Source organism: Giraffa tippelskirchi, chromosome 13 (assembly GCF_054371585.1).
Source record: "Giraffa tippelskirchi isolate mGirTip1 chromosome 13, T2T-mGirTip1v1.2.pri, whole genome shotgun sequence".
Lineage (NCBI taxonomy): Eukaryota > Metazoa > Chordata > Mammalia > Artiodactyla > Giraffidae > Giraffa > Giraffa tippelskirchi.
In genome coordinates this window covers 73660638-73684585 of record NC_137287.1, presented here as the reverse complement: position 1 = coordinate 73684585, position 23948 = coordinate 73660638, and the positions used below count along the sequence as shown (strand labels likewise).

General features: G+C 40.2%; 1 protein-coding gene across 4 annotated transcripts in view; it reads left to right on the top strand.

Annotated features, from left to right (window-relative positions):
* The window catches only part of ITGA8 (integrin subunit alpha 8), a 191190-nt gene that overhangs the window by 98452 nt on the left and 68790 nt on the right, over nucleotides 1-23948 (top strand). For all 4 annotated transcript variants that reach the window (XM_081553589.1, XM_081553591.1, XM_081553587.1 and 1 more), the window contains 6 exons: nucleotides 542-696; nucleotides 3160-3297; nucleotides 3788-3855; nucleotides 7299-7446; nucleotides 15846-15938; nucleotides 21590-21669. In XM_081553589.1, the coding sequence (XP_081409715.1) occupies nucleotides 542-696; nucleotides 3160-3297; nucleotides 3788-3855; nucleotides 7299-7446; nucleotides 15846-15938; nucleotides 21590-21669 (682 nt within the window). The remainder of the gene's footprint in view (nucleotides 1-541; nucleotides 697-3159; nucleotides 3298-3787; nucleotides 3856-7298; nucleotides 7447-15845; nucleotides 15939-21589; nucleotides 21670-23948) is intronic.

Genomic DNA, 23948 nt, shown 5'->3' with positions numbered 1-23948 from the left:
GAATTCACCTGCAATCAGGAGGTGCAGGTTTGATCCCTGGGTCAGGAAGATCCCCTGGAGGAGGAAACTGCAACCCACTCCAGTACTCTTGCCTGGAAAATCCCATGGAGAGAGGAGCCTGGCAGGCTACAGTCCATGGGGCCGCAAAGAATCGGATGCGACAAGCGACTAAGCACAAGCATTTCACTGCATAGACCATCTGAAACTCTCAAAGAGCTCTTTATTCACACAAAAATTTCTATTATATATGTGGGGACTTCTACCTAAATATTCCTTGAATAATTGGTATTGTCTGTAAAAAAAGATACAATTATGGGGAAAAATGACTTTTTGTATAAAACCATCATAAAAGAGGTTTTTTGAGTTTGGGGAGTATTTTATCAAATCTACACAGCCCATGTATTGTTTTTGATCCCAACTATGGCAAAAATGTTTCCTGAATAAGCAAGTTGAAATAGGAATTTTCTCTGATAAAGCATTGCATTCACTGAATACTTTCCCTTTCTGGATTATATTTGCTTTATGTCTTTCTGTCCTTTAGGCCTGACCGCTGAGGTGCAGTTAGACACCCTGAAACAAAAAGGAGCCATTAAACGTACACTCTTCCTTGATAACCATCAGTCACATCTTGTCTTCCCTCTCGTGATAAAGGGGCAGAAATCCCTCCAGTGCCAGGATTTTATCGTTTACCTTCGAGTAAGTGTTCCAGAATCAAACCCTTTTGGCCTCTCACATTCAAATCCAAACTCCATTTTTCTCCATTTAAACCATCACAGTGGTTCTCATGGGCTTCCCTGGTGGCACAATGGTAAAGAATTTGCCTGCAATACCAGAGACCTGGGTTCGATCCCTGGGTAGGGAAGATCCCCTGGAGGAGGGCATGGCAACCCACTCTAGTACTCTTGCCTAGAGAATCCTATGGACAGAAGAACCTCACAGGCTGCAGTCCATAGGGTCGCACGGAGTTGGACACGACTGAAACGACTAAGCAGCAGCAGCAGCAGTTCTCATAGACCCGCACACATTTTCACTTGATGGGAGGAAACTTGAGGGCCACACACTCCTATGTTGAGCCTGACTTCAGTCAACCTAATAATGTATTGCCGTTACTTCCTAAGCTGCTTCTTTTTCCTTTTATTTTTTTCCTTTTAATTTTTATTATAGTTGATTTATAATGTTGCATTAATTTCTGCTAAGCTGCTTCTTGCTTTGAATATACTCTTAGTCTTAATACTAACTCAGGCGGTTTTCATTTCTTCCTCCCCCTCCCTAAAACACAAAAGTCAGACACAATTTATTTGAACTTTTATCCTGCATGAGGATGTTTGGCCAGATTTTATCAAGGTGCATCTCTGAGCCAACTCAGGAAAAGGGTGAGGCAGTCAAAGGCTTTATTAAAAGTAAGTTATAATTGTATTTTTTAAAGCAATGTATTCTTTTTTAAAAGACTTTTTATTTTGTATTAGGGTATGACAATGTTGTGATAGTCTCAGGTGAACAGCAGAGGGACTCAGCGATAGGTATACATGTATCCACTCTTCCCCAAACTCTCCTCCCATCCAGGGTTCCACGTAACATTGAGCAGAGTTCCTTCTGCTATACAGTAGATCCTTGTTGGTTATCCATTTTTAAATATAGCAGTGTGTACAGGCAACTATTAGTTCCTTCTCTAAGTCTGCAAGTCTTTCTGTTTTGTAAGTAAGTTCATTTGTATCATTTCTTTTTAGATTCCATGTATAAGAGATGTCATACAATGTTTCTCCTCTGACTTAACTTCACTCAGTTTGACAAACTCTAGGTCCATCCGGGTTGCTGCAAATGGCGTTATTTCATTCTTTTTAATGGCTGAGTAATATTCCATTTTATAAATGTACCACATTTATCCATTTCTCTGTCGATGGACATTTAGATTGTAAGGCAATGTATTTTTATAATAGCTCCTAAACCTCCATGAAATTAAAAAGCCAAAATGTGTATGACACAGTTATTTCATCTTCTTACCAATGGTAAGGTGGTAAAGACTCTTTTCAGTTGGTCGTCTCTTTGAAGGGACATAATAAGGGAAAACCCACAGAAAGCAGAGTTTACAAATAAAGTAGATGACTAACGGGAACCTACTGTGTAGCTCAGGGAACCCTATTCAGTGCTCTGTGGTGACCTGAATGAGAAGGATATCCAAAAAGAGGGGGTCCATATATACATATGGCTGATTCACTCTGCTGTACAGCAGAAACTAACACAACATTGTAAAACAACTATACTCCAATACGAGTTAATTTTAAAAAACACATTCTGGAATGAAAAGCTAGCACGACTCTTGTGTTTCATTATGACTGATGCTGGCATGCATCTGAAGGCTGGCATGCCCACTCCACAGTTTGGGAGCTTCTGTGTAACCTTATTGCTGGAGCTACCCCCTCACTCCCAGGAAAGTTCTGGTTCTTTTCTAAGGGAACTTCAGATGTGCTGAAGGTGTTTTGAAATTCATACAAATGAGGACATAAAAGAAATGATGAGAAAGGAAGAGAATCAAGAGGTTTTCTTCCTCTGAGCACATGAGAGCTTATAAATTCTGCTGACCTCATCAAAATAAAATCCCAGTTCATGAAACTCTCAGTGACTTTTACTGTGCATCTATTTTTACGTATAGAGCTTCTGTGGTGGCTCAGTGGTCAAGAGTCTGCCTACAATGCAGGAGACCCGGGTTCCATCCCTGGGTTGCGAAGATGCCCTGGAGAAGGAAATGGCAACCCACTCCAGTATTCTTGCCTGGGAAATCCCATGGGCAGAGGAGCTTGGCGGGCTACAGTCCATGGGGTCACAAAGAGTCAGACACGTCTGAGCTCGAACATAAGCTTTTAACTATGTGATTTGACCCATTCATGTGAGTTGTTGAAGATCTGGAGAACCTAAAGATTGCCACTGAAAGCATGTATTTCATCAAAGGCACAGCTCTAAATGATTCCATCTCTGAACATAGATTCATGAAGCTGGCTCTTCTGTGCTATATCCATCAGCATGTGCCTAAGCCTGCTGGGGTGGTAATTACTTCATCATTCACTTTTATTGAGCGAAATCAAATGTTGCCTGCCTTTCACCAGCTAACATCTTGCAGCCATTTTACAGAGCCTTTCTTGAGTTTGTGATTATTTTCTCTAGGATGAGACTGAATTCCGAGACAAATTATCTCCAATCAACATTAGTTTGAATTACAGTTTGGATGAATCCACTTTTCAAGAAGGTCTGGAGGTGAAACCAATATTGAACTACTACAGGGACAACGTTGTTACTGAACAGGTAGGTCCTGGACCATCTTGGATGGTATAATCTCAGTCAGGCCCTGGGCACTGCTCCCATGACCTTAAGACAAAATCCATCCCATTTTGTTTTCATTCCTGCACACACGCTTGTAATATTTGGGGGATTTTCCAAACACGTTTCTTGAAACACTGTATCCCTGTGTTTTCGGAAGTCCTTCCCCTTGTGCAACCAAGATTTAATTTGTTCAAAATGTGACTGTAATAGAAGCAATACAGCCTGTAATCCTCAAAACACTGCCAGAGTAGCATTCTTTACAGACATTTCAGACTGAATTGGAATTGGGCTCTTAAGTAAACTAGCCTATATGGGAAGGTCACTGCCAAACACAGAGTTTCTAGCCGGGTGGACTCATGCAGAGTGCAAGGAAAGCTTTGGTTTAACTTGTGGGATCATTCATAATTTTCAAGAAAAAGAATGGGATGTGGGTTTTCTCAGATTCTTTCTGATATATGTTTGCACAACTCAGGCTCACATCCTGGTCGACTGTGGAGAAGATAACATGTGCATTCCTGACTTGAAGCTGTCAGCTAGACCGTAAGTTTAAATAAATAAACTTGCCCATTCTATCTAATAGAATACAGGTGTTTATTTAAAGCTTCTCCGGAGAAAGTATACACTTCCAACTACTACCCAAAATGTGCTGCCTGAAATTCTTGAGCTTAGCTACCCTTTGGGCTAGCCTGTGGTTTGGGTCAGTTCTTTGTCATTGGTGTCAAGTGACACACCCTAAGACATTGCCTGGGCTGTTTTATCTTTCAACAAAAGTAGGGGTAAATGTTTTTGTTAGAAGTTAACTCCTCTCTGGGTGGTTCCGATTGTATTTATTTGCCTCCGTCTTGTGGGCAAAGGATTCAGACAGGCTGATTCCATCGATACCTTTGCTGAACCTGTTTTTGCAGCTCCCCGTGACTCAGAGGCATCTTTAAAATGGTCAAAACAAAAGTAATTTTGATTTACTGGAAAAAAATGTTCATGTGACTCGTTGAAGCAAAGCTGAAGATTTCACAAGTCAAATAGGAATCAAAGGGCAGTATCCTGGGACATCCTTGGTGGTCTGCTACTGCTACTGCTAAGTCACCTCAGTCATGTCCGACTCTGTGCGACCCCATAGATGGCAGCCCAGCAGGCTCCGCCGTCCCTGGGATTCTCCAGGCAAGAACACTGGAGTGGGGTGCCATTGCCTTCTCTCTTGGTGGTCTAGTGGTTAAGAATCCACCTTGCAATGCAGGGAATGCATTGTTAGTCACTCAGTCATGTCTGACTCTGTGACCCTATAGGCTGCCAAGCTCCTCTGCCCATGGAATTCTCTAGGCAAGAATACTGGAGTGGGTTGACATTTCCTTCTCCAGGGGATCTTTCTGACCCAGGGATTGAACCTGGGTATCCTGCATTACAGGCAGAGTCTTTACCATCTGAGCCACCAGGGACGCCCTCCCTACATTGGCAGGCCAAAACAAAAGCAATTTTGATTTACTGGGGAAAAAAATGTTAATGTCACTTAATGAAGTAAAGCTGAAGATGTCACGAAATCAAATAGGAATCAAAGGGCAGTGTCCTGGAACTTCCCTGGTGGTCCAGTGGTTAAGAATGCACCCTGAAGTGCAGGGAACATGGGTTCGATCCCTGGTGGGGAAACCAAGATGCCACATGCTCTGGAGCAACTAAACCCAGACGCCACAATGAAAAAGTCCCTGTGTGGCAACGAAAAATCCTGCTCTCTACCACTCAATCCAATACAGCCAAGTAAATAGTAAATAAATACATTCTTTAAAAATGGCCATATGCTGTTAATAGGATTCGTTATAGTTTTCAAGGTGTTACGTTTGGGGGCAACTGAGGAAAAGGCACGTGGGATCTCAGTGTTATTTCTTACAAGTGCATGTGAATCAATAATCATCGTAAAATAAAGTGTTTTTTATGTCACACACACAAAAGTATGTTTTTTAATAAGGAAGTGAAATTGTTTCAATTGTGAATAAATCTTTACTATTTATTAAAAATTCTAGCGATTTCCCGATTTCCCCAGTTGATTCATATAACTCATCATTTAAGGCTTCTTAAAGTATTTAATTAAATGTTTATGGCTTCTCTGGTGGCTCAGTGATAAAGAATCTGCCTGCCAATGCAGGAGATATGGATTAGATCCCTGGGTCAGAAAGAGCCCCTGGAGAAGGAAATAGAAACCCACCCTAGTATTCTTGCCTGGGAAATCCCACAGACAGAGGAGCCGAGTGGGCTATAGTCCACGGGATCACAAAGAGTTGGATACGACTTAAGGACTAACAGCAAAGAAATAGAAAGTACATTTTCACTTAAAAGCATTCACGGGGCACATTACAGAGAATATGATTATTTCTCGCAGTAAAAATATCTTAATTTATTAAATTTAAATGTTATACTTTCTAATAATTAAAAAGGAATGGCAACTAGAATACACAAGGTAGTACTTTCTGAATTCTGGCATTACAATACTATACCCTTTGTAAAGTCTTGTTTAATTTTCACCTTATTTAGCCATGCCCATGTGTGCAAACTAGCTTGTCACAGATATCAACTTGCCATCAGATGGAATCTTATCTTTTTTTGTTATGATACCATGAAAAATCTCTATATCAAATAGTTTAAATACAACATTCTTATCCAAAAAATGTACTATTGGAATAGTCTAAAGAATAAATTACAAGCTATTTCATTTAAAAAAATAAGAATCAAAGGACTTCTTGGTGGATTGTAATGGAGACACAGCAGTCCAGCACTGATTCTAACTGCATTGTATTAGGGAAAAAAATAGGTCTAAGGGGTAAACTGTCCTATGGCAGAAAAAGCATAGGAAGAAACTTTATTTGCCTCTGTCTTGTGGACAAAGGATTCAGACAAGCCGGTTCCATCGACACCTTTGCTGAACCCATTTCTGCAGCACCCTGTGACTTAGAGGCATCTTTAAGATGGTCAAAACAAAAGCAGTTCTGATTTGCTGGAAAAAAAAATGTTAATGGCACTCGATGAAGTAAAGCTGAAGATGTCACAAAATCAAATAGGAATCAAAGAGCACTCCAGTAAAACTGTGCTCCTCCCAGCCTTCAACCCAGACCCACCCCAGGAACTATCTCACTGCCAGTGTGGAATCTTCTTAGTAACCCCTCATGGGGACCTTTTCCAAATTTCATAATTTAACTGGTGTTCGAAGCAATATCTTTGATTAAGGGTCAAAAGTAGGCTTTTCCAAATGCTGGCTCAATTAGAAGTTTGGAGGGAATTAAATTTCTTCAGAATACCCCCAAATCTTCCAATAATTCTTCGAGATCTTTTGTCTGCTTCTTTCTTCCCTCTTAGCTTCCACTTTGCGTTACCCATGCCTCCTCCTCCTAGTTTCTAAATCATCTCTCTCCTTCTCTTCCTGCTGTCCGTCTTCCTCCTATGGGATGTTTTCAGGGATGGGCTGAAGCTCCCTCCTTCTGGCTTGTGAGCCGAATCTTAAAATTTTCAGTTTTTGCTGGCAGACTGTTAAGTATGTGGGTAGCTGAAAATTGGTCACAATGGGAGGATTTATACCACTGGAATCAGCAAATGTTATAGGTCATAGTTTTGTTTAATTTTTTTTTTGAGAACTGGTTGTTTATTTATTTATTATACAGGTTTTAAAGGTTACTTTCCATTTATAGTTATTACAAAATACAGGCTATATATCCCACATTGTACAATACAGCCCTTGAGCCTAGCTTAACAGCCAGTAGTTTGTGCCTCCCACTCCCTGACCTCAATATTGCCCCTCCCCCCTCCACTAATAACCACTAGTTTGGAGAACTGGTGGTTAAACATTTACCCTGGGGGTGTTTTCCTACCCTTCCCCTCATGACAATAAATCTTGTTTTTTGTCAGTCTTGCATGTTCACATCTTCCTCTAAGTCCTTAAATAAAATATCCATGCGTCCAGAAATATATCATACCTAATAATTCTTTTTAAACTGCATTTTTAGAGATAAGCATCAGGTCGTCATTGGAGATGAAAATCACCTTATGCTCATAATCAATGCGAGAAATGAAGGAGAGGGTGCCTACGAAGCCGAACTCTTTGTGATCATTCCAGAAGAAGCTGATTATGTTGGGATTGAACGAAGCAACAAGGTAATGCCAGGAGGTGATCTGGAGAAAGAGCTAGGTGTATTTTGAAATCAAATCCATGTTAAGTCACCTTAGCTGAGAGCTTCTTCATTAGTAAAAGGAAACAAGATAGCACCTCCTTTTGTTAGGCACAATAGCAATGGCCCAGGAGAAGTGATGGTCTTATGCAGTATTCATATCTTTCTTGGCCATAGTGCAAAGATAAAGTGACCAAAGATTGGGAGCTGCAATGAGGAAGACCACTGTCTGAAAGAAGCAGCCCATCAATGTGATCCATCACCCATACCCCCAAGATGACTCCCACCCACCCCAGCTGTTTTCTGGCCTTGACTTTGAGCTCCTTTATGCTTCAAGCAGGTCCCAGGAGGTCTGGTTTTCATTACTGCTTTTGGAGGGAGGTCCTGGCAATCCCAGGTGGGCACTGAAAAGAGCCTAGACAGGCACTGGAAATGAAATGCATTCATTTTTTTCTTTCTTCTTAGTCTACCTTTTCAGGACCAAAACCAAGAAAAAGCCAAGCTTTTGTCATTTGCCAACCCTGCAGCGCCACTATTTGTTAAACTGACCCTGATGTTCTTTATAGGTTTCCTTTCCTTAGCAGAATATGAATATTCCCATGTAGAATATCTTTGGGTTCTGGTAGAAAATCGTTATAAATACACCAAAGAATAAAAGAGAGAGTCCCTTGGTTTCAGAGATATATAGACATTTAAGGGCAGAGGCCAAGTTTCACACTTGGATAGTCTTGCCTACAGTTCTCATGGAAGTCTGCACAATGAGTATTATCTAAATTCTTGCTGGTGGATGTGGTTCGTTTAACTGCACTTTATTAAAGTTCTGCTACTTTCCAAAAACTGCACCATCTTGGGAACATGCACATTCTAATGATTATATCATCTAATGAAAAATAATTCCTTTAAAGAAATGCTAACAACTGTTGTGATGTGGGTATTTGAAAGACATTTACAAATGTGCTGCTGCTGCTGCTAAGTCGCTTCAGTCGTGTCCGACTCTGTGCGACCCCATAGACGGCAGCCCACCAGGCTCCGCCGTCCCTGAGACTCTCCAGGCAAGAATACTGGAGTGGGTTGCCATTTCCTTCTCCAATGCATGAAAGGGAAAAGTGAAAGTGAACTCACTCAGTCGTGTCCAACTCTTAGCGACCCCATGGACTGTAGCCTACCAGGCTCCTCCATCCATGGGATTTTCCAGGCAAGAGTACTGGAGTGGGGTGCCATTGCCTTCTCCGTTACAAATGTGAGGAATACAAAATTCTCTATGCACACCTCTAGTCTCATGATTAATGTTTTGGTTAAAATAGCTTCTCAGTAAAAATATAAACCCAGAGGAACAATTCAGTTCAGTTCAGTCGCTCAGTCGTGTCCGACTCTTTGCGACCCCATGAACTGCAGCACGCCAGGCCTCTCTGTCCATCACCAACTCTCGGAATCCACCCAAACCCATGTCCATCGAGTCAGTGATGCCATCCAACCATCTCATCCTCTGTCGTCCCCTTCTCCTCCTGCCCTCAATCCTACCCAGCATTAGGGTCTTTTCCAATGAGTCAACTCTTTGCATGAGGTGGCCAAAGTACTGGAGTTTCAGCTTCAACATCAGTCCTTCCAATGAACACCCAGGACTGATCTCCTTTAGGATGGATTGATTGGATCTCCTTGCAGTCCAAGGGACTCTCAAGAGTCTTCTCCAACACCACAGTTCAAAAGCATCAATTCTGCGGCGCTCAGCTTTCTTCACCATCCAACTCTCACATCCATACATGACCACTGGAAAAACCATAGCCTTGACTAGATGGACTTTTGTTGGCAAAGTAATGTCTCTGCTTTTAAATATGCTATCTAGGTTGGCCATAACCTTCCTTCCAAGGAGTAAGTGTCTTTTAATTTCACGGCTGCAATCACCATCAGCAGTGGTTTTGGAGCCCCCAAAAATAAAGTCTGACACTGTTTCCACTGTTTCCTCATCTATTTCCCATGAAATGATGGGACCAGATGCCATGATCTTAGTTTTCTGAATTGACAGTCCTAAAGTCATCACGAATTTCAGGGAACATATCATCTAGGAATACTTACATGCAAATAATATGTAAACAAACAAACAATGAAGCTCAAGTATGTTATTTTAAAAGCTGTTCCAGGGCTCTTCTTATGTTTTTATTTCAATGCCCTTTCTGTCACTCCACCCCTGACTTTGTTACACAAAGCATCTATTCAAAATATTCTTCTTTTAGCAAAACATCCAGTTTACTATACACTTTGTTGCATGGAAAACATAGGAAACATTTATCGTTTCTATCTTTAGGGCCTTAGACATTACAACAGACATTATCCATAATCTACAATGAGTCCTTAACTGTTTTTCCTCTATCAATTTCCCTTGGGCAGAATTTGAATTTGACATGACTAAGCCACATTCTAATTCCTTCTTTGTTTTTAAGTAGTTTGAGGTTTGTGTCCCTTTTCATTTATACTCAGTTCAAGTTTGGGGCTTTTTTTAAGCAATTTTCTCTAAAGAGGAAAAATATGAAGGATTATCTGATTGTTGGTTTTGTTGTTCTTCGATTAAAATCGTTTTTTTTATTTGAGTATAATTGCTTTACAATGTTGTGTTAGTTTCTGCTATACAACAAAGTGAATCAGCTATATGTATATATATATCCCCTTCCTCTTGGACCTCCCTCCCACCACCCCATCCAACCTCCCTAGGTCTTCATAGAATACTGAGCTGAGCTCCATGTGCTATACAGCAGATTCCCAATAGCTACCTATTTTACACATGGTAGTGTATATATATCAATCCTAATTTTAAAAACTAAAAATAGGAATAAAAAACTAAAAAATTAAAAAGGGAGCTACCATATGACCCAGCAATCCCACCACTGGGCATATATCCTGAGAAAACCATAATTACAAAAGATATAGCACCCTAATGGTCATTGCGGCACTATTTACGATAGCCAGGACATGGAAGCAACCTAGATGTTCATCAAGAGAGGAATGGATAAAGACGGTCTGGTACATGTACACAATGGAAAGCATTCATCTTTTTCTAAATGTTTCCAGAAATAAAAGCCTATGTGCTTTATCTTTTTATTATTGTGGTAAAATATATGCAACATAAAAGTTACCATTTTAACCCTTTTGAAATATACAGTTCAGTAACATGAAGTATAATGACATTGCTGGGTCACTACTGACCATCTTCAGAACATTTTCATCATCCCAGACAGAAGCTCTGTACCCAGGAAACATGGACTCCCTTTTACCCCTTTCCCCAGCCTCTAGGACTCAGCATTCCACATTCTGTCTCTATGAATCTGCCTATTCAAGGGACCTCATATACACTCCACTCTTCTGTCTCCACCTACTTTACACTCAATGTGTCCAGAATTGGATTTCATGGGGCCATTATTCAGTTCATCACAGGTATGTAGTTGAATATAGCCGTCAGATTTTAACCTACCTCAATTTTCCCCCAGCTCCAATAATAAAATGTTTCTAAATCATCCCAATACTCTGCTCCCTAAACCTATGAACTTTTTCTTTAACAGCTTCGCCGAGGTTCAATGTGTATCCTATAAAATCCACCCATTGTAATTACATAAGTTCAATACACACACAATTCAGTTATTTTAGTAGATTTATAGAGGAATCCAACTATCATAGCAATCCAGTTTTAGAACATTTCCATCACCTCAAAAAGTTGCCTTGTGCTTATTTGCAGTCAATCACCATCCCTAAATCCAGCCAAGGCAGCCACTAATCTACTTCCATCTGTGTAAATTTACCTTTTCTGTACACTTCATATTAATGGGGCCATACCATAAACAGTCATTTGTGTCTAGCTTTCGCTTAGTACAATGTTTTTGAGGTTCATCTATGACCTAGTGTGTATTAGTCATCAGTAGATATTCCTGCATATTGCTGAGTAATATTCCATTGCGAGAACAAATCATGTTTTGTTTATCCACACACACACACACACACACACACACACACACACAAAGAACTAGACTGCTTCCACACTCCTCCCCATAGCCTATCTCAGGGACTCTCACTAGTCTCCACCCAGTTTCTAAAGCTTAAGTCAGTGTACGCCTGTCCAACCGCATCCTCTCTCCATCTCACTGCTTTTCTCCAGATGGACTCAGTCTTCTCCTGAGATGACTACCACCGTCTCCTGAGTCATCTTCCCATCTCCCAGCCTCTTCGCTACACTGGAAGCCTTCTTTCTAAAATGCAAATCTTTCCCCGTCACTCTCTTGCTCAAAGCATATATGTGGAATCTAGAAAGATGGTACAGATGAAGCTATTTGCAGGAATAGAGACACAGACGTGGAGACTGGACTTGTGGACACAGGAGGAAAGGAGAGTACGGGACAAACTGGGAGAGCAGCACTGACACACGTACACTGCCATGTGTTGTAAGATAGCTGGCTGGTGGGAGTTCAGCTCAGTGCTCTGTAGTGACCTAGAGGGGTGGGCTGGGTGGGTATGGGAGGGAGGTCCATTAGGGAGGGGATACATGTATACATATAGCTGATTCACACTGTGTACAGGAGAAACTAACCCAACATTGTAAAGCAACTGTACCCCAATTTAAAAAAACACACAAAAAACCCTTTCTAGCTCCCCATTGCTTGCAGGATAAAGTGCAAATCCTTAAGATGACTTATGAGGCCCTTAATTACACCCCTGCTGATCTCCTCTTGGGTTTCCCAAGGTTGCTCAGGTTGCTCAGTGGTAAAGAACCTGCCTGCCAGTGCAGAAGACACAGGAGACTCAGGTTTGATCCCTGGGTCAGGAAGATGCCCTGGAGGAGGTAAAGGCAACCCACTCCAGTATTCTTGCCTGTAAAATCCCATGGACAGAAGAGCCTGGAGAGCTATAGTCCATGGGGTTGCAAAGAGTCAGACTGAGTGACTGAGCACACATCCATGCTAATCTCCTCAGCCGCATCACAGGTTTTTGAGTCTTCCCTTTACCCCCACCCCAATCCAAGAGGGATGGAATTTCTTTTCAGTTTCTGTATTACCCGTGAACCCTCCCGCCACAGAGGGCTCACACGTCCTGCTCCCTCAGTAACTCCACTCTCTGTCCCCTTTTTCCAGCTTACTTCTTACCACTCACCCTTCAGGCGTCTAATAGCGATGGAGGCTGCCAACATTCATGGAGCAATTGCTATGAGCTGTGCTCGGCTCTGAGCTCTTGCAAGTATTCAACTTACTTAATCCTCCTAGCAGCCTGATAGAGACACAGCAAGGCCATCAGAGATAAGAAGAAATAGAAACTTGCCCAAAGTCACACAGCTATTATGTAGCAGAAACAAGATTAACCCCTGAGCTGTCAGGTCAGGCCCATCCTCTTAACCTCTGAGCTGCCCTCCCCTCTGCGAGCTTAGATGTCACTTCCTCCAGGGTGTCTTCTTTGACTGCTTACTTCTTTTTCTTTTTTTTTAAATATCTTTTTATTTTGTATTGGAGCATAGCCGATTAACAAACAATATTATGATAGTTTCAAGTGAACATGAAGGGACCCACCATACATATACATGTATCTGAAAGTGAAAGTTAAAGTTGCTCAGTTGTGTCTGACTCTTCGTGACCCCATAGACTATACAGTCCATGGGATTCTCCAGGCCAGAATACTGGAGTGGGTAGCCTTTCCCTTCTCCAGGGCATCTTCCCAACCCAGGGATTGAACCCAGGTCTCCCGCACTGCAGATGGATTCCTTACCAGCTGAGCCACCAGGGAAGCCCATGTACCTATTCTCCCCCGAACTCCTTTCCCATCCAGGTCGCCACACGACATTGAGCAGAGTTCTGTGTGCTATACAGTAGGTCCTTGTTGGTTATCCATTTTAAACATAGCAGTGTGTACATGTCTATCCCAAACTCCCCAACTATCTTCCCCCACCCCCTTCTTCCTCCGGCAACCATAAGCTTGTTCTCCAAGTCTGTGAGTCTCTTTCTGTCTTGTAAGTAAGTTCTGATGGCTTATTTCTATGTGCATGTACTCCTCCATTACTGTGAATTTCTCCTGTCATGAAACTTAGCAAACTGTATGTCTCCATTGCTTGCTACGATTGCTTGTGATTCCTTATTACAATTCTTTTCGTAATAGGAAGCTTAAGGAGGACAAGGTTTTATTTTGTTTTGTTTTTTTATCAGTGCCTGGTAAGTGGCAGGTACACAATAAATATTTTCCGTGAATGAATAATGATCTAAGAGCTATAAATGGATGAGAACAAGATAGTCTCAGGAACAGCTGAGGAAAATAGTCTAGAAATATCTAGAAAAACAATCATTGTTTCTCCCACTCAGAGAGAGGAAATAAAGGTTAAAAAAAGAAAAAGGGTGGGACTCTGGGGAGGAAGAAAGGTCTTTGATTGATGTGGAAAAGCTATTTCTAGAAAGTTGGGGAAAATGTACATATGACTTTCAACCTTCAGATAAGATAAAAATATTTACTATAGAAACCAAATCCTTGAATTATGTTCAAGGGACACATGGGTATTTTGGAAAGCTTTTGCTGGGTTCTTTTTTTTTTTCCTCCTGTTTTCAGGATTGAGTTAGTAGTTCCAACAAAAATATCTCTTACAATTAGGGTTAGTTTTGGATCCTTCAGAACTTGAATAGATGCAAAAGCTAAACTTGAGAAGCAAAAATATTACCAACTTTTAAAAAATATGTTTCTTACTTCCTTAGAATACTAACATGTCACTAAGGTTATTTGGAAAGAGCAGATATTAAATGCTTCCTCTGGACATCAGAAATTTTGCTTCTTTCTCATGAATTGGAGCAGACCTTTCAATGGCTGGTGGCAGGAAAAGGGTTTTATACTTAAGGATATGCTTGTCCATGGGGCTTTCCTGGCACACAGCGGTAAAGAATCCACCTGCCAACGTAGGAGACACAAGTTTGATCCCTGGTTGGGAAGATCCCCTGAAAAAGTAAATGACAACCCACTCCATTATGCTTGTCTGGAGAATCCCGTGGGCAGAGGATCCTGGCAGGCTACAGTCCACGGGGTCACAGAGTCGGACCCTTAGCAACTCAACAGCAACATGTGTTTGTCCACTTTATTTCAGGCTCCTCGCAGGAGATTATGAGCTACTTATGCTCTATATCTCCAGGCACCACCTACTGCTTTGTGCTGGACATTGTTCTAGCTTCTGGGAACAGAACAGATACAAAAACCCCTGCCCTCTTATTTTCTTAAAGTGTATGATTTACCCACGGAAATCTTGACTTAGACGTCTGAGATTTGTGTGCCTTTTCTTTGTTTTGGTTCTTGGTTTTTCTCAGTGAAGTGGGAAGAATGACAAGGGGATGGTTTCTGAAACTTCTACTTGAAAATTCACATGACTTTCTTAAGTGAAATTTCAGTAGAGCTGACAGATGGATAAGGGGTCCTCATATTTGAATCCCTTTTCCATGGTCCTCTCATGGGGTCCTTTGTCAAAGTCCTCATTTTGCAAGCTTATCTTTGGCAATGAGGCTGACAGGTAATATATCAGTGGCACTTAACAAGTTAGAGTGAAATAATGGATGAAACATGTCTAGCTGCTCAAGGCAAGAGCAGGGCCATAGAGATATTAGGTTTTGAAAGATGGAAAACAGCTCTGGGTGTAGATCCAGCTGTGGACTTCCAGATAAATGGAAGTAGCCTGAAGACACAAGAAGAGCTGTGAGTAGAGGCTAGGAGTCCAGTGATAAACCTCCTTTACTTTCCCCTCCATTGAGTGTAACCTTGAGACCTTCTCCAACACATAATTCTAAGCATCTCTTTGAACTTGACTTTATATATATTCTAATCAAAATAGGATGTGGGGCACAAAGGAAGATGAAAAGCAGGGGGTAAACATAAATGTGCTCTCTTGTCATCTTAAGTATTTATAAGATTGAACTAAGATTGGGTGTGTAATCTCAACATGGAACCAGTGTAGGGAGAAATGTATGTTCAAAGCAATTCTCTTGCAAATGGTCACTGGGTCATATGATAACCTATATATCTTGCTGTCATTTCGTTTTTGCAAGAATTGGCTTAGTCATGTTTAATTATCTGTAATATTCATGCCCAACATTAAACAGTAGTGCAAATCATTTCAAAAGTGTGCATATAAATATTCTGCACAGCATTTTCTTTCTCGATGAAACACAAAAGATGTGTTTACCCATCCAGCACATTTCTTCTTAAAATTAAACTTTGGTCTTTTCTCACACACGTCTCATCCAAGTTGATGGTCACACATGAATCTTTGGGCTCAGGCACTCACACAGGTGTTTGAAATCAAGAGAAGCTTCCTGGCTGCCCCATTACTTTTGTGACAGGATGTCGTTTATTCTGCCCCCTGACTCCACATTGGTGTTTTCCTCGTTGCAGGCATTGCGCCCACTGAGTTGTGAGTACAAGATGGACAATGTCACCCGAATGGTGGTGTGTGACCTTGGGAACCCTATGGTGGCTGGAACAAATGTAAGAAAAAACCAGATGCCCTTAACTGATTTCTGTCTAATTGAATTGTAAAGTGGAAAGCCGCCCCTCTCCCCCATCACCAATTAGCACTCAGCAACTTAGCACCTGGCAACTAAAACCAATTTGTCAGGAAATTCCCAGGGTGGTGGAATTTGCATCATAACCCATGCTGACTGGATAAACTGAGCTTAAATACACAAAATGATGAATGCTTTCACATGCCTTCTCTTTTGATGTCACTCTTACATAACTTCAGTCTCAACAAATTTCTAAAGGCTATTTTTTTTACTACAGATTTTTTTGAATATTCTTTCTTTGAATTTCACTACAGTTTTTTTCCTTTGAGTCCAAGAACTATGATGCAAAGGGTTTAAGAAATAACAGAATTAAGAATTTTAACAATGATGATTAAACTTTTATTTTAGATATACCTCTCATGTGAATATATTCACAGTATTTTCACGTTAAAATATGACTATAATCCAGGTTTTAAAGTGACTTTACCAGGTCCGTATTTTCCATGCACCTTACTTGATGAAGAATAATGCAGAAAATTGTAGCAAAAAAAAAAAGAAGAAAGGGTTAACCATGGTCTGTAACAGGCTTATAAAAAATAAGGAGTCCTTTTTTTTCCCTTTGTTTCCAGATTTAGGAACTTCCCATTCAGGATTACTTGCGGCAATAAATTCATTTTATGCCATTGCAGTTTAAGTATATACAGAGTAACTTCTTGTAATAAATATCATAGCGAAAGTCATTATTTTATGGAGTCATAAATCAAGGGGGAAAAAACTGAAATCTACAAATGCTACGTAATTAAGTGTTGCAAGTTAAATGTATGTATTTCTCTGTTTTAAAATAGATGTTTATGATTCATTGATAATGAAATGACTTGTTTGGAAAAAACCCTTCCTGGAAATGTGTAAGTGTGTAGGTTTGTATTAAAACAGCTTCCCAAAGTGTCTTCCAGAGAGTGTTATTCTTTGAGACGAGCCTTTTAAAGGGAGTCCTGTAGTCACTGCTAAGAATCATATTCTCTCTGGGACCTTCAGGTGCCTGCATTTTAAAGTGCTGAGAAGTTCTACAGTAAGGAAACCTTCTAGCCCAGTGTTTCTCACATTTATTTGAGCGTTTGAAACTTTCTATCAAGTAATACTTATTCCCAGTTTATACTCTAGGGTACTGTGCTAGAATATGTTTACTTTTGCACATTCTAAATTGATTATCCTTCCATTGATCTTGGGTATTTAAAAGATATGCCAAGCTGTAGTCTAGTAAATTCACTTCTTGAGTCAAAAAAAGTAAATATTTAAATGAAAGATAAACATTTATAATAGATTTTTATTAACTAACATGCATTGATTGCCCTCTGTGTTATAAACCCTTCACTGGATGGTTTGTGTGTGTTATCTCATTTAATTTTTACAACAACCAGCGATCCTATGAGTCACGTGTTTCCCCCATATTACAGATGAGGAAACGGAGACTTAGAGAAATCAAATGAATTACCCAAAGTTGCATGTAATGAAGAATATAACCCAGATTCGAACCAGGTCTCAACAGAAAGCCTGAATTCTAGTGGGTCTACAAAAATTGGATAAAAATTAATGAATAACAGATGAGATGTTTCAAGCAAGCCATGAAAGATAGAATGAGATGTCCAAGCTGAGATAGTAGAACAGTTTTCATTAGAATCCTTTTATCTAGAAGCTTATAAATCCTTTGGCTAGTTTTCAAGAAAAATCTAACCACCCAATTTGATAGGAAAAGGTCTACCTACGGTCAGAGAGAAATGAATTGACATGGTATTAATGGTATTAGCTTCTATAGGTGACTGAGCACTCATTCCTTTTTTAGTATTAAAGTGTTAAATCCAGACCAGAGATCATATAAGTTCATCAATAACTAAGGATAGTCTTGGAACAAAAACTGGACACCAGTGCTGTTCAAAGTGGAGGGTAAAAATGGCAGTGTGGTCTTAGCCACAAATGTGTTTTTGTGAAAAGACGTCAATCCATTTTACCAGCGAATAATCTTTAGAAGTCAAGGAAGTAAATTGTTTGTATTCGTTTATCTCTGAGGTCTATAGTAGAGGAAACCTAATAGCTTTCTTATCTCACCCTTGAATGCCCTTAAACACATCAAATTTTATTGCGTTCTCTTTTGTTATAAAACACTTTGATTTATTTACTTCTTCATCTTGTACTTCTAAAAGAATACTCTCAATGGGTTTTAATAAAATTCCAAATGTAAAAGCAGTCCTAAATACTAAAAACATCACAAACCGCTAGGATTAATTATTCCAGTCCCAGTATCTTTTAGAAAATAGTTTTCAAGTGACTTTTTAACAGAACATTCAAGGTTGTATTTAGAAGTTTCACTTCTGATTAGTAAGCTGATCATTTTCATATATTAGCTTTAATAATAGAAAAATATTTATATACCAATAAGATTTGTAAAAATTCTCAAAGCCTCTCAAGTAGAATAAAAAAAAAAATAGTAGCTCAACAAAGACTCTTTAGAATCAATGCCCAGAGATATGACTTTCGGTTCTAGTTAAGATGATATGTGTCTCTTATCAGTATGAAATTGTCACATCTTCATTGTATCTTCATCTTGTGTGGTATAATAAAAGACCAACATCGAACAGGCCTCACCACAATATAGTAAGCACCCACCACTGAAAGTGTGCAAACAAAAGCACACTTTTTCACCATTCTGTCAACCATTTTTAATTACACCCCTTCTATATGCCTGGTATTAAACTAGAGTCTGATAATATCAAGAAAAAATGTATAATCCCCACTTGATAAGAAACTTAAAATTTGAGGACTTCCCTGGTGGTCCGGTGGCTACGATTCCACGCTCCCAATGCAGGGGACCCGGATTTGATCCCTGGTCAGGGAGCTAGATTCTACATGCCACAACTAAGAGTCCGCATGCCTCAACAAATGATCCCTCATGTCACAGTGAAGACCCAGTGCAACCAAATAAATAATTTTTAGAAAGAAACTTAAAATTTTTCAATACCATAGGCTGAGTCCTAGGAAAGTAGCAAAGAAGGAGACAAAGAATAAAGAGAATGTTTCTGCCTGACTTGGCCGGGAAGATTGGAGGATGTGCTGCAGGGGGATCTCGTGTCCTGAACTTGGAAGCATTAGGAGGTATTCTCCAAGTAGGAAGCACAGGCAAAGACTTTAAAAGTTTCTAAAGGAGAGGGAAGACCATGTGCAAAGTCCTAGAGGTCTGATAGAAAATTGCACATCTGGAATTTTAAAGGAATTCATCCTGGTTGGGGCATAAGGATCCATAAGTTTAATAATTAGGCACACCTGGGTTTAAGTCCCAGTTTCTTCAGTGACAAGCAGTGATCCCTTGGGCAAGTCAAACTGAAGTGGGTGAATACCTATTGTAGGACTATTTGGAGCAATCAATGATGTGATGTAAAGCCACGAGGGCAGTTAGGGCTTCCCCGGTGGCTCAGAGGGTAAAGAATCTGCCTGCAAGGCAGGAGACCCAGGTTTGATCCCTGGGTCAGGAAGATCCCCTGGAGAAGGGAATGGCAACCCACTCCAGTATTTTTACCTTCAGAATCCCTTGGACAGAGGAGCCTGGCAGGCTATGGTCCATGGGGTTGCAAAGAGGTGGACATGACTGAGCGACTAACACACCAGGGCATACCTGAATTGCAGCTCATTCAGTACGGGCTAATGAAATCATGATGATTTATGATAAAAATGATGATTTATTAGCTCATATTATTCAGTTCAGTTCAGTTCAGTCGCTCAGTCGTGTCCGACTCTTTGAGACCCCATGAATCGCAGCACGCCAGGCCTCCCTGTCCATCACCAACTCCCAGAGTTTACCCAAACCCACGTCCATCGAGTCAGTGATGCCATCCAACCATCTCATCCTCTGTCGTCCCCTTCTCCTCCTGCCCCCAATCCTTCCCAGCATCAGAGTCTTTTCTAATGAGTCAACTCTTCGCATGAGGTGGCCAAAGTATTGGAGTTTCAGCTTCAACATCAGTCCTTCCAATGAACACCCAGGACTGATCTCCTTTAGGATGGACTGGTTGGATTTCCTTTCAGTCCAAGGGACTCTCAAGAGTCTTCTCCAACACCACAGTTCAAAAGCATCCATTCTTCGGCGCTCAGCTTTCTTCACCATCCAACTCTCACATCCATACATGACCACTGGAAAAACCATAGCCTTGACTAGACGGACCTTTGTTGGCAAAGTAATGTCTCTGCTTTTAAATATGCTATCTAGGTTGGCCATAACCTTCCTTCCAAGGAGTAAGCGTCTTTTAATTTCATGGCTGCAATCACCATCAGCAGTGATTTTGGAGCCCCCCAAAATAAAGTCTGACACTGTTTCCACTGTTTCCCCATCTATTTCCCATGAAGTGATGGGACCACTGGTTCATAACAACATGAGTTTTTATTGCTGGTTTGATTCTCACAGTGTAGTGGCTATGAGTTTCAGGTTCTTGAATTGGCTTGTAGCGATTTCAGTTCCAACTCTAGAGTTTATTTGCTCTACACCTGGAATAAGACACTTAATTTCCTGAATCCTCGGATGGCTATGGACAGTAAAATGTCAACAATCAAGGACCTATTTTGTAGTGTGGTTGCTGTGACTATGTGAGACTTTGCATGTAAGGCTTACAGACTTAGACTTTGCACTTAAAGTGCATGGGAGAGTAAGTAATATATGTCTTAGCTTTTATTTTTTACTTCCTTTTTATATTATCATTGGATTCATTTTTCTTTAGGTTTTTAAAAACCTGTTTTCAAACTAAAAATAATGACAGTTTTAAAACTTTGGAAAAGAAAGGTGGAAAATATAATCCATACACTTACAACCTTAACTGTAACATATTATCCTGGTATTTTCTAACAAGACACCCTCACTTCCGTACATTAATTTTTCCACTGGCAGCCTTTTAAAACTGTAGCTGAAACACATGGTACATACAAGTTTATAACTTTTTTCTTTATTGATCATCATTACATTAGAAGCGTTTTCTACACTGCATAGGCTTCACAGATATAAGTTCAACGATGACATGAATTTCCATCAAAGAGAATCACCACAGTATTCTAAATCAATCTCCTCTCATATATTTAGGTTGCTTTAATTTAGCACATAAAGAAGGTGGCAGGAAAAGAGAGATCAGAGGCTAAATGAAAAAAGGACAACGTATAGGCACTTCCATGCCCTGGAGGGACTTCCCTGGTAGCTCAGCTGGTAAAGAATCCACCTGCAATGCAGGAGACCCCAGTTCAATTTCTGGGTGGGGAAGATCCCCTGGAGAAGGGATAGGCTACCTGCTCCAGTATTCTTGGACTTCCCTGGTGGCTCAGACGATAAAGAATCTGCCTGCAATGTGAGAGACCTTGGTTCAATCCCTGGGTTGGGAAGATCCCCTGGAGGAGGGCATGGCAACCCACTCCAGTATTCTTGCCTGGAGAATCCCATAGACAGAGGATCATGGCAGACTACAGTCTGCCTGAAGTCTCAGCTACCTCAGGGTAGAAGCAACAGCAGTCTAGGATGGGGATCACAGGGATGACATAAAAAGATTTTTAAGCTGTATATAAGGTTCCTTTCATGTAATAAACTTAATGTCTTGTGATTTTTTTTAGTCTTCTCTGGGCCTCCGATTTACAGTTCCACGTCTTGAGAAAACAAACATGAGCATTAACTTCGATCTTCAAATCAGAAGGTGAGACCTTTATATGCATAAATTATTGTCAGTGTTCAGTATTAATGAGATCCATGGTGAAATGAATGCTCCTTCACCTTAACAGTTTTTCTAAAATTAGAACCCAGATGTTCACAGGCCATTTTTCTTTGTTTCTATTATCCCAGTTCTTTCTTTCTTTCCTTTTTTTTTTTTTTTGCTTTTGAAGAAGAGATCCATTCTGCAGGCTGTGGAGTGAGAGTAAAATCACTCCTTTGTATCTACATAGATGTATATTTTTCAAAAGGTTCAGGTGGTTCTAAATATTTCCATTTGGGAAACCTCCTGTTTATATTTCTAAGTTTTCAGGGGGAAAAAAAGGAAAAGGTAAAGAACTGCTTAAGGAAGGACCACCATCACTCCAGACAATAATATGTTTCTCACCATCATTGTCTGTCACACTGATCCTACAGTAGCATGAACCTTTGTATCACTCCAGAAAAAGATTCCTAACTTATAAAAGTTGCAGCACTTAAAATCTGGTACAAAGATGCAAAGCAAATTCCTGACATTTGCTTCTTACTCTTGATTGCAGTTTCGAATAATAGAATGGATGTAACTAGTAGTTCAACCAAGGAACAAAGAACACTGAATAATACCGTTAATGCCTTCCCCCAAACTGTCCTATAGATAACCACTCAAATAACGAATTCAGGGATTTCCCTGGTGGTCCAGTGGCTAAAGTTCCTTGCTCCCAGTGCAGGGGGGCCCAGGTTCAGTCCTTGGTCAGGGAACTAGATTCCACATGCTGCAACTAAGACTGAAGATTCTGAGTGCTGCAACTAAGACCTCATTGCAGCCAAATAAATAAATATATTTTTTAATGATAAATTCAGTAAGGAAGTGCTGAATTTGATGGAAAATAGAAATGGCCACATCTTAAACATCCCTCTTCATCTAAAAGAACAGTCCATGATTATATTCCATCCTTATATGCTATAGAAACTCATGATTTTTTTTTTTTTTTTATAAATTTATTTATTTTACTTGGGGGCTAATTACTTTACAATATTGTAATAGTTTTTGCCATACATTGATAATGATTATTTTAACATTATTCTGAAAATGCTGAAATAACTAGAGAGGCAAGAGCTTTTAGTAGCCATCAAATTCCAAAAACATATAGTATAGAAATAAAAGTATTTGAGAATACTTTTAATACTTAAATATGCTAGTATGTGAGTGGTGAGCATTTATCTGCATGCTTTGCTGGTGGACTCCAACAACATAAATAAGTGTTTAATGGATGGTTTGTATTCAGCTTAAATGAGTTTAAACCAAAAATAAATTAAACCAAGTGCTCTTAAGTCTGAACTCAAGGTTTTGACCATATTGACCACGGGTACCCACATTTAATACTTCTTTCCACAAATAGAACCCCAAAGAGAATAGGGCTGTGTAAGTTAATAAACTTTAAATATTTTGTGTCACCAAATGTTTGCATTAACTGGTCTCTCCATGCCCCGGCTCTGTGTGACATGTAAACATCTTCCTCCCTGTTTAGAGCAGGTCTCAGTTTGCAGTTCCCACAGGCAAACAGATCTTTATGATCATCCTTGAAGCGGATCCTGGTAATGGTGAAATGAGCATTGTATTATTTTGCCGACATTCTAGAGATCACAGAATGCATAGAGGGAATGTTAGAAAATAGAAATAGGAAACGATAAGGAAGAAGAAAATAGCATCAGAGTAATAAGTGAAAGACATGTTTATCCTTGGTTCCTGACATAGGCTACAGTCATGGAGAGGAAATTCATCATTCCTTGAGAAGAACTAGCACCGACAGTATAAATAGTTGAACATCCAGGGCAATGATGAATTGCTTGTTTGAATGGAACAGTGGTGTTAGTGAGGGAGGGTTCCTTCCAGGAAAGAGGGGAAAGATGCCTCTAAGTTATATATCAAGCCTGGCGTCTTTCTTACGAGATTTGCTGACCCTGCTGGTTGCTGCAACCACCACTGGTGCCAGCAGGCATGTGTGTGGAGGATGGTTTAAATTAGCCATCCAGGTCCAGCCTCTGATTCCACCACTGCCATTGCAACTTTTCAAAACAGCCTCTCTAAGCCTCGTGTTAGACTTCTGTCCCAAGACAATTTAATACTTGACATCTATTTATATTTTCAGGATGCTGCCATGAAAATTGTTTTCATTAAACTACTTGGAAGCAAAATGCAATAGAATTATAGGATAACCTAAATGAAACTTTTTTTTTTTTCATAATTCTAATTTCTGGAGAAGGCAATGGCAACCCACTCCAGTA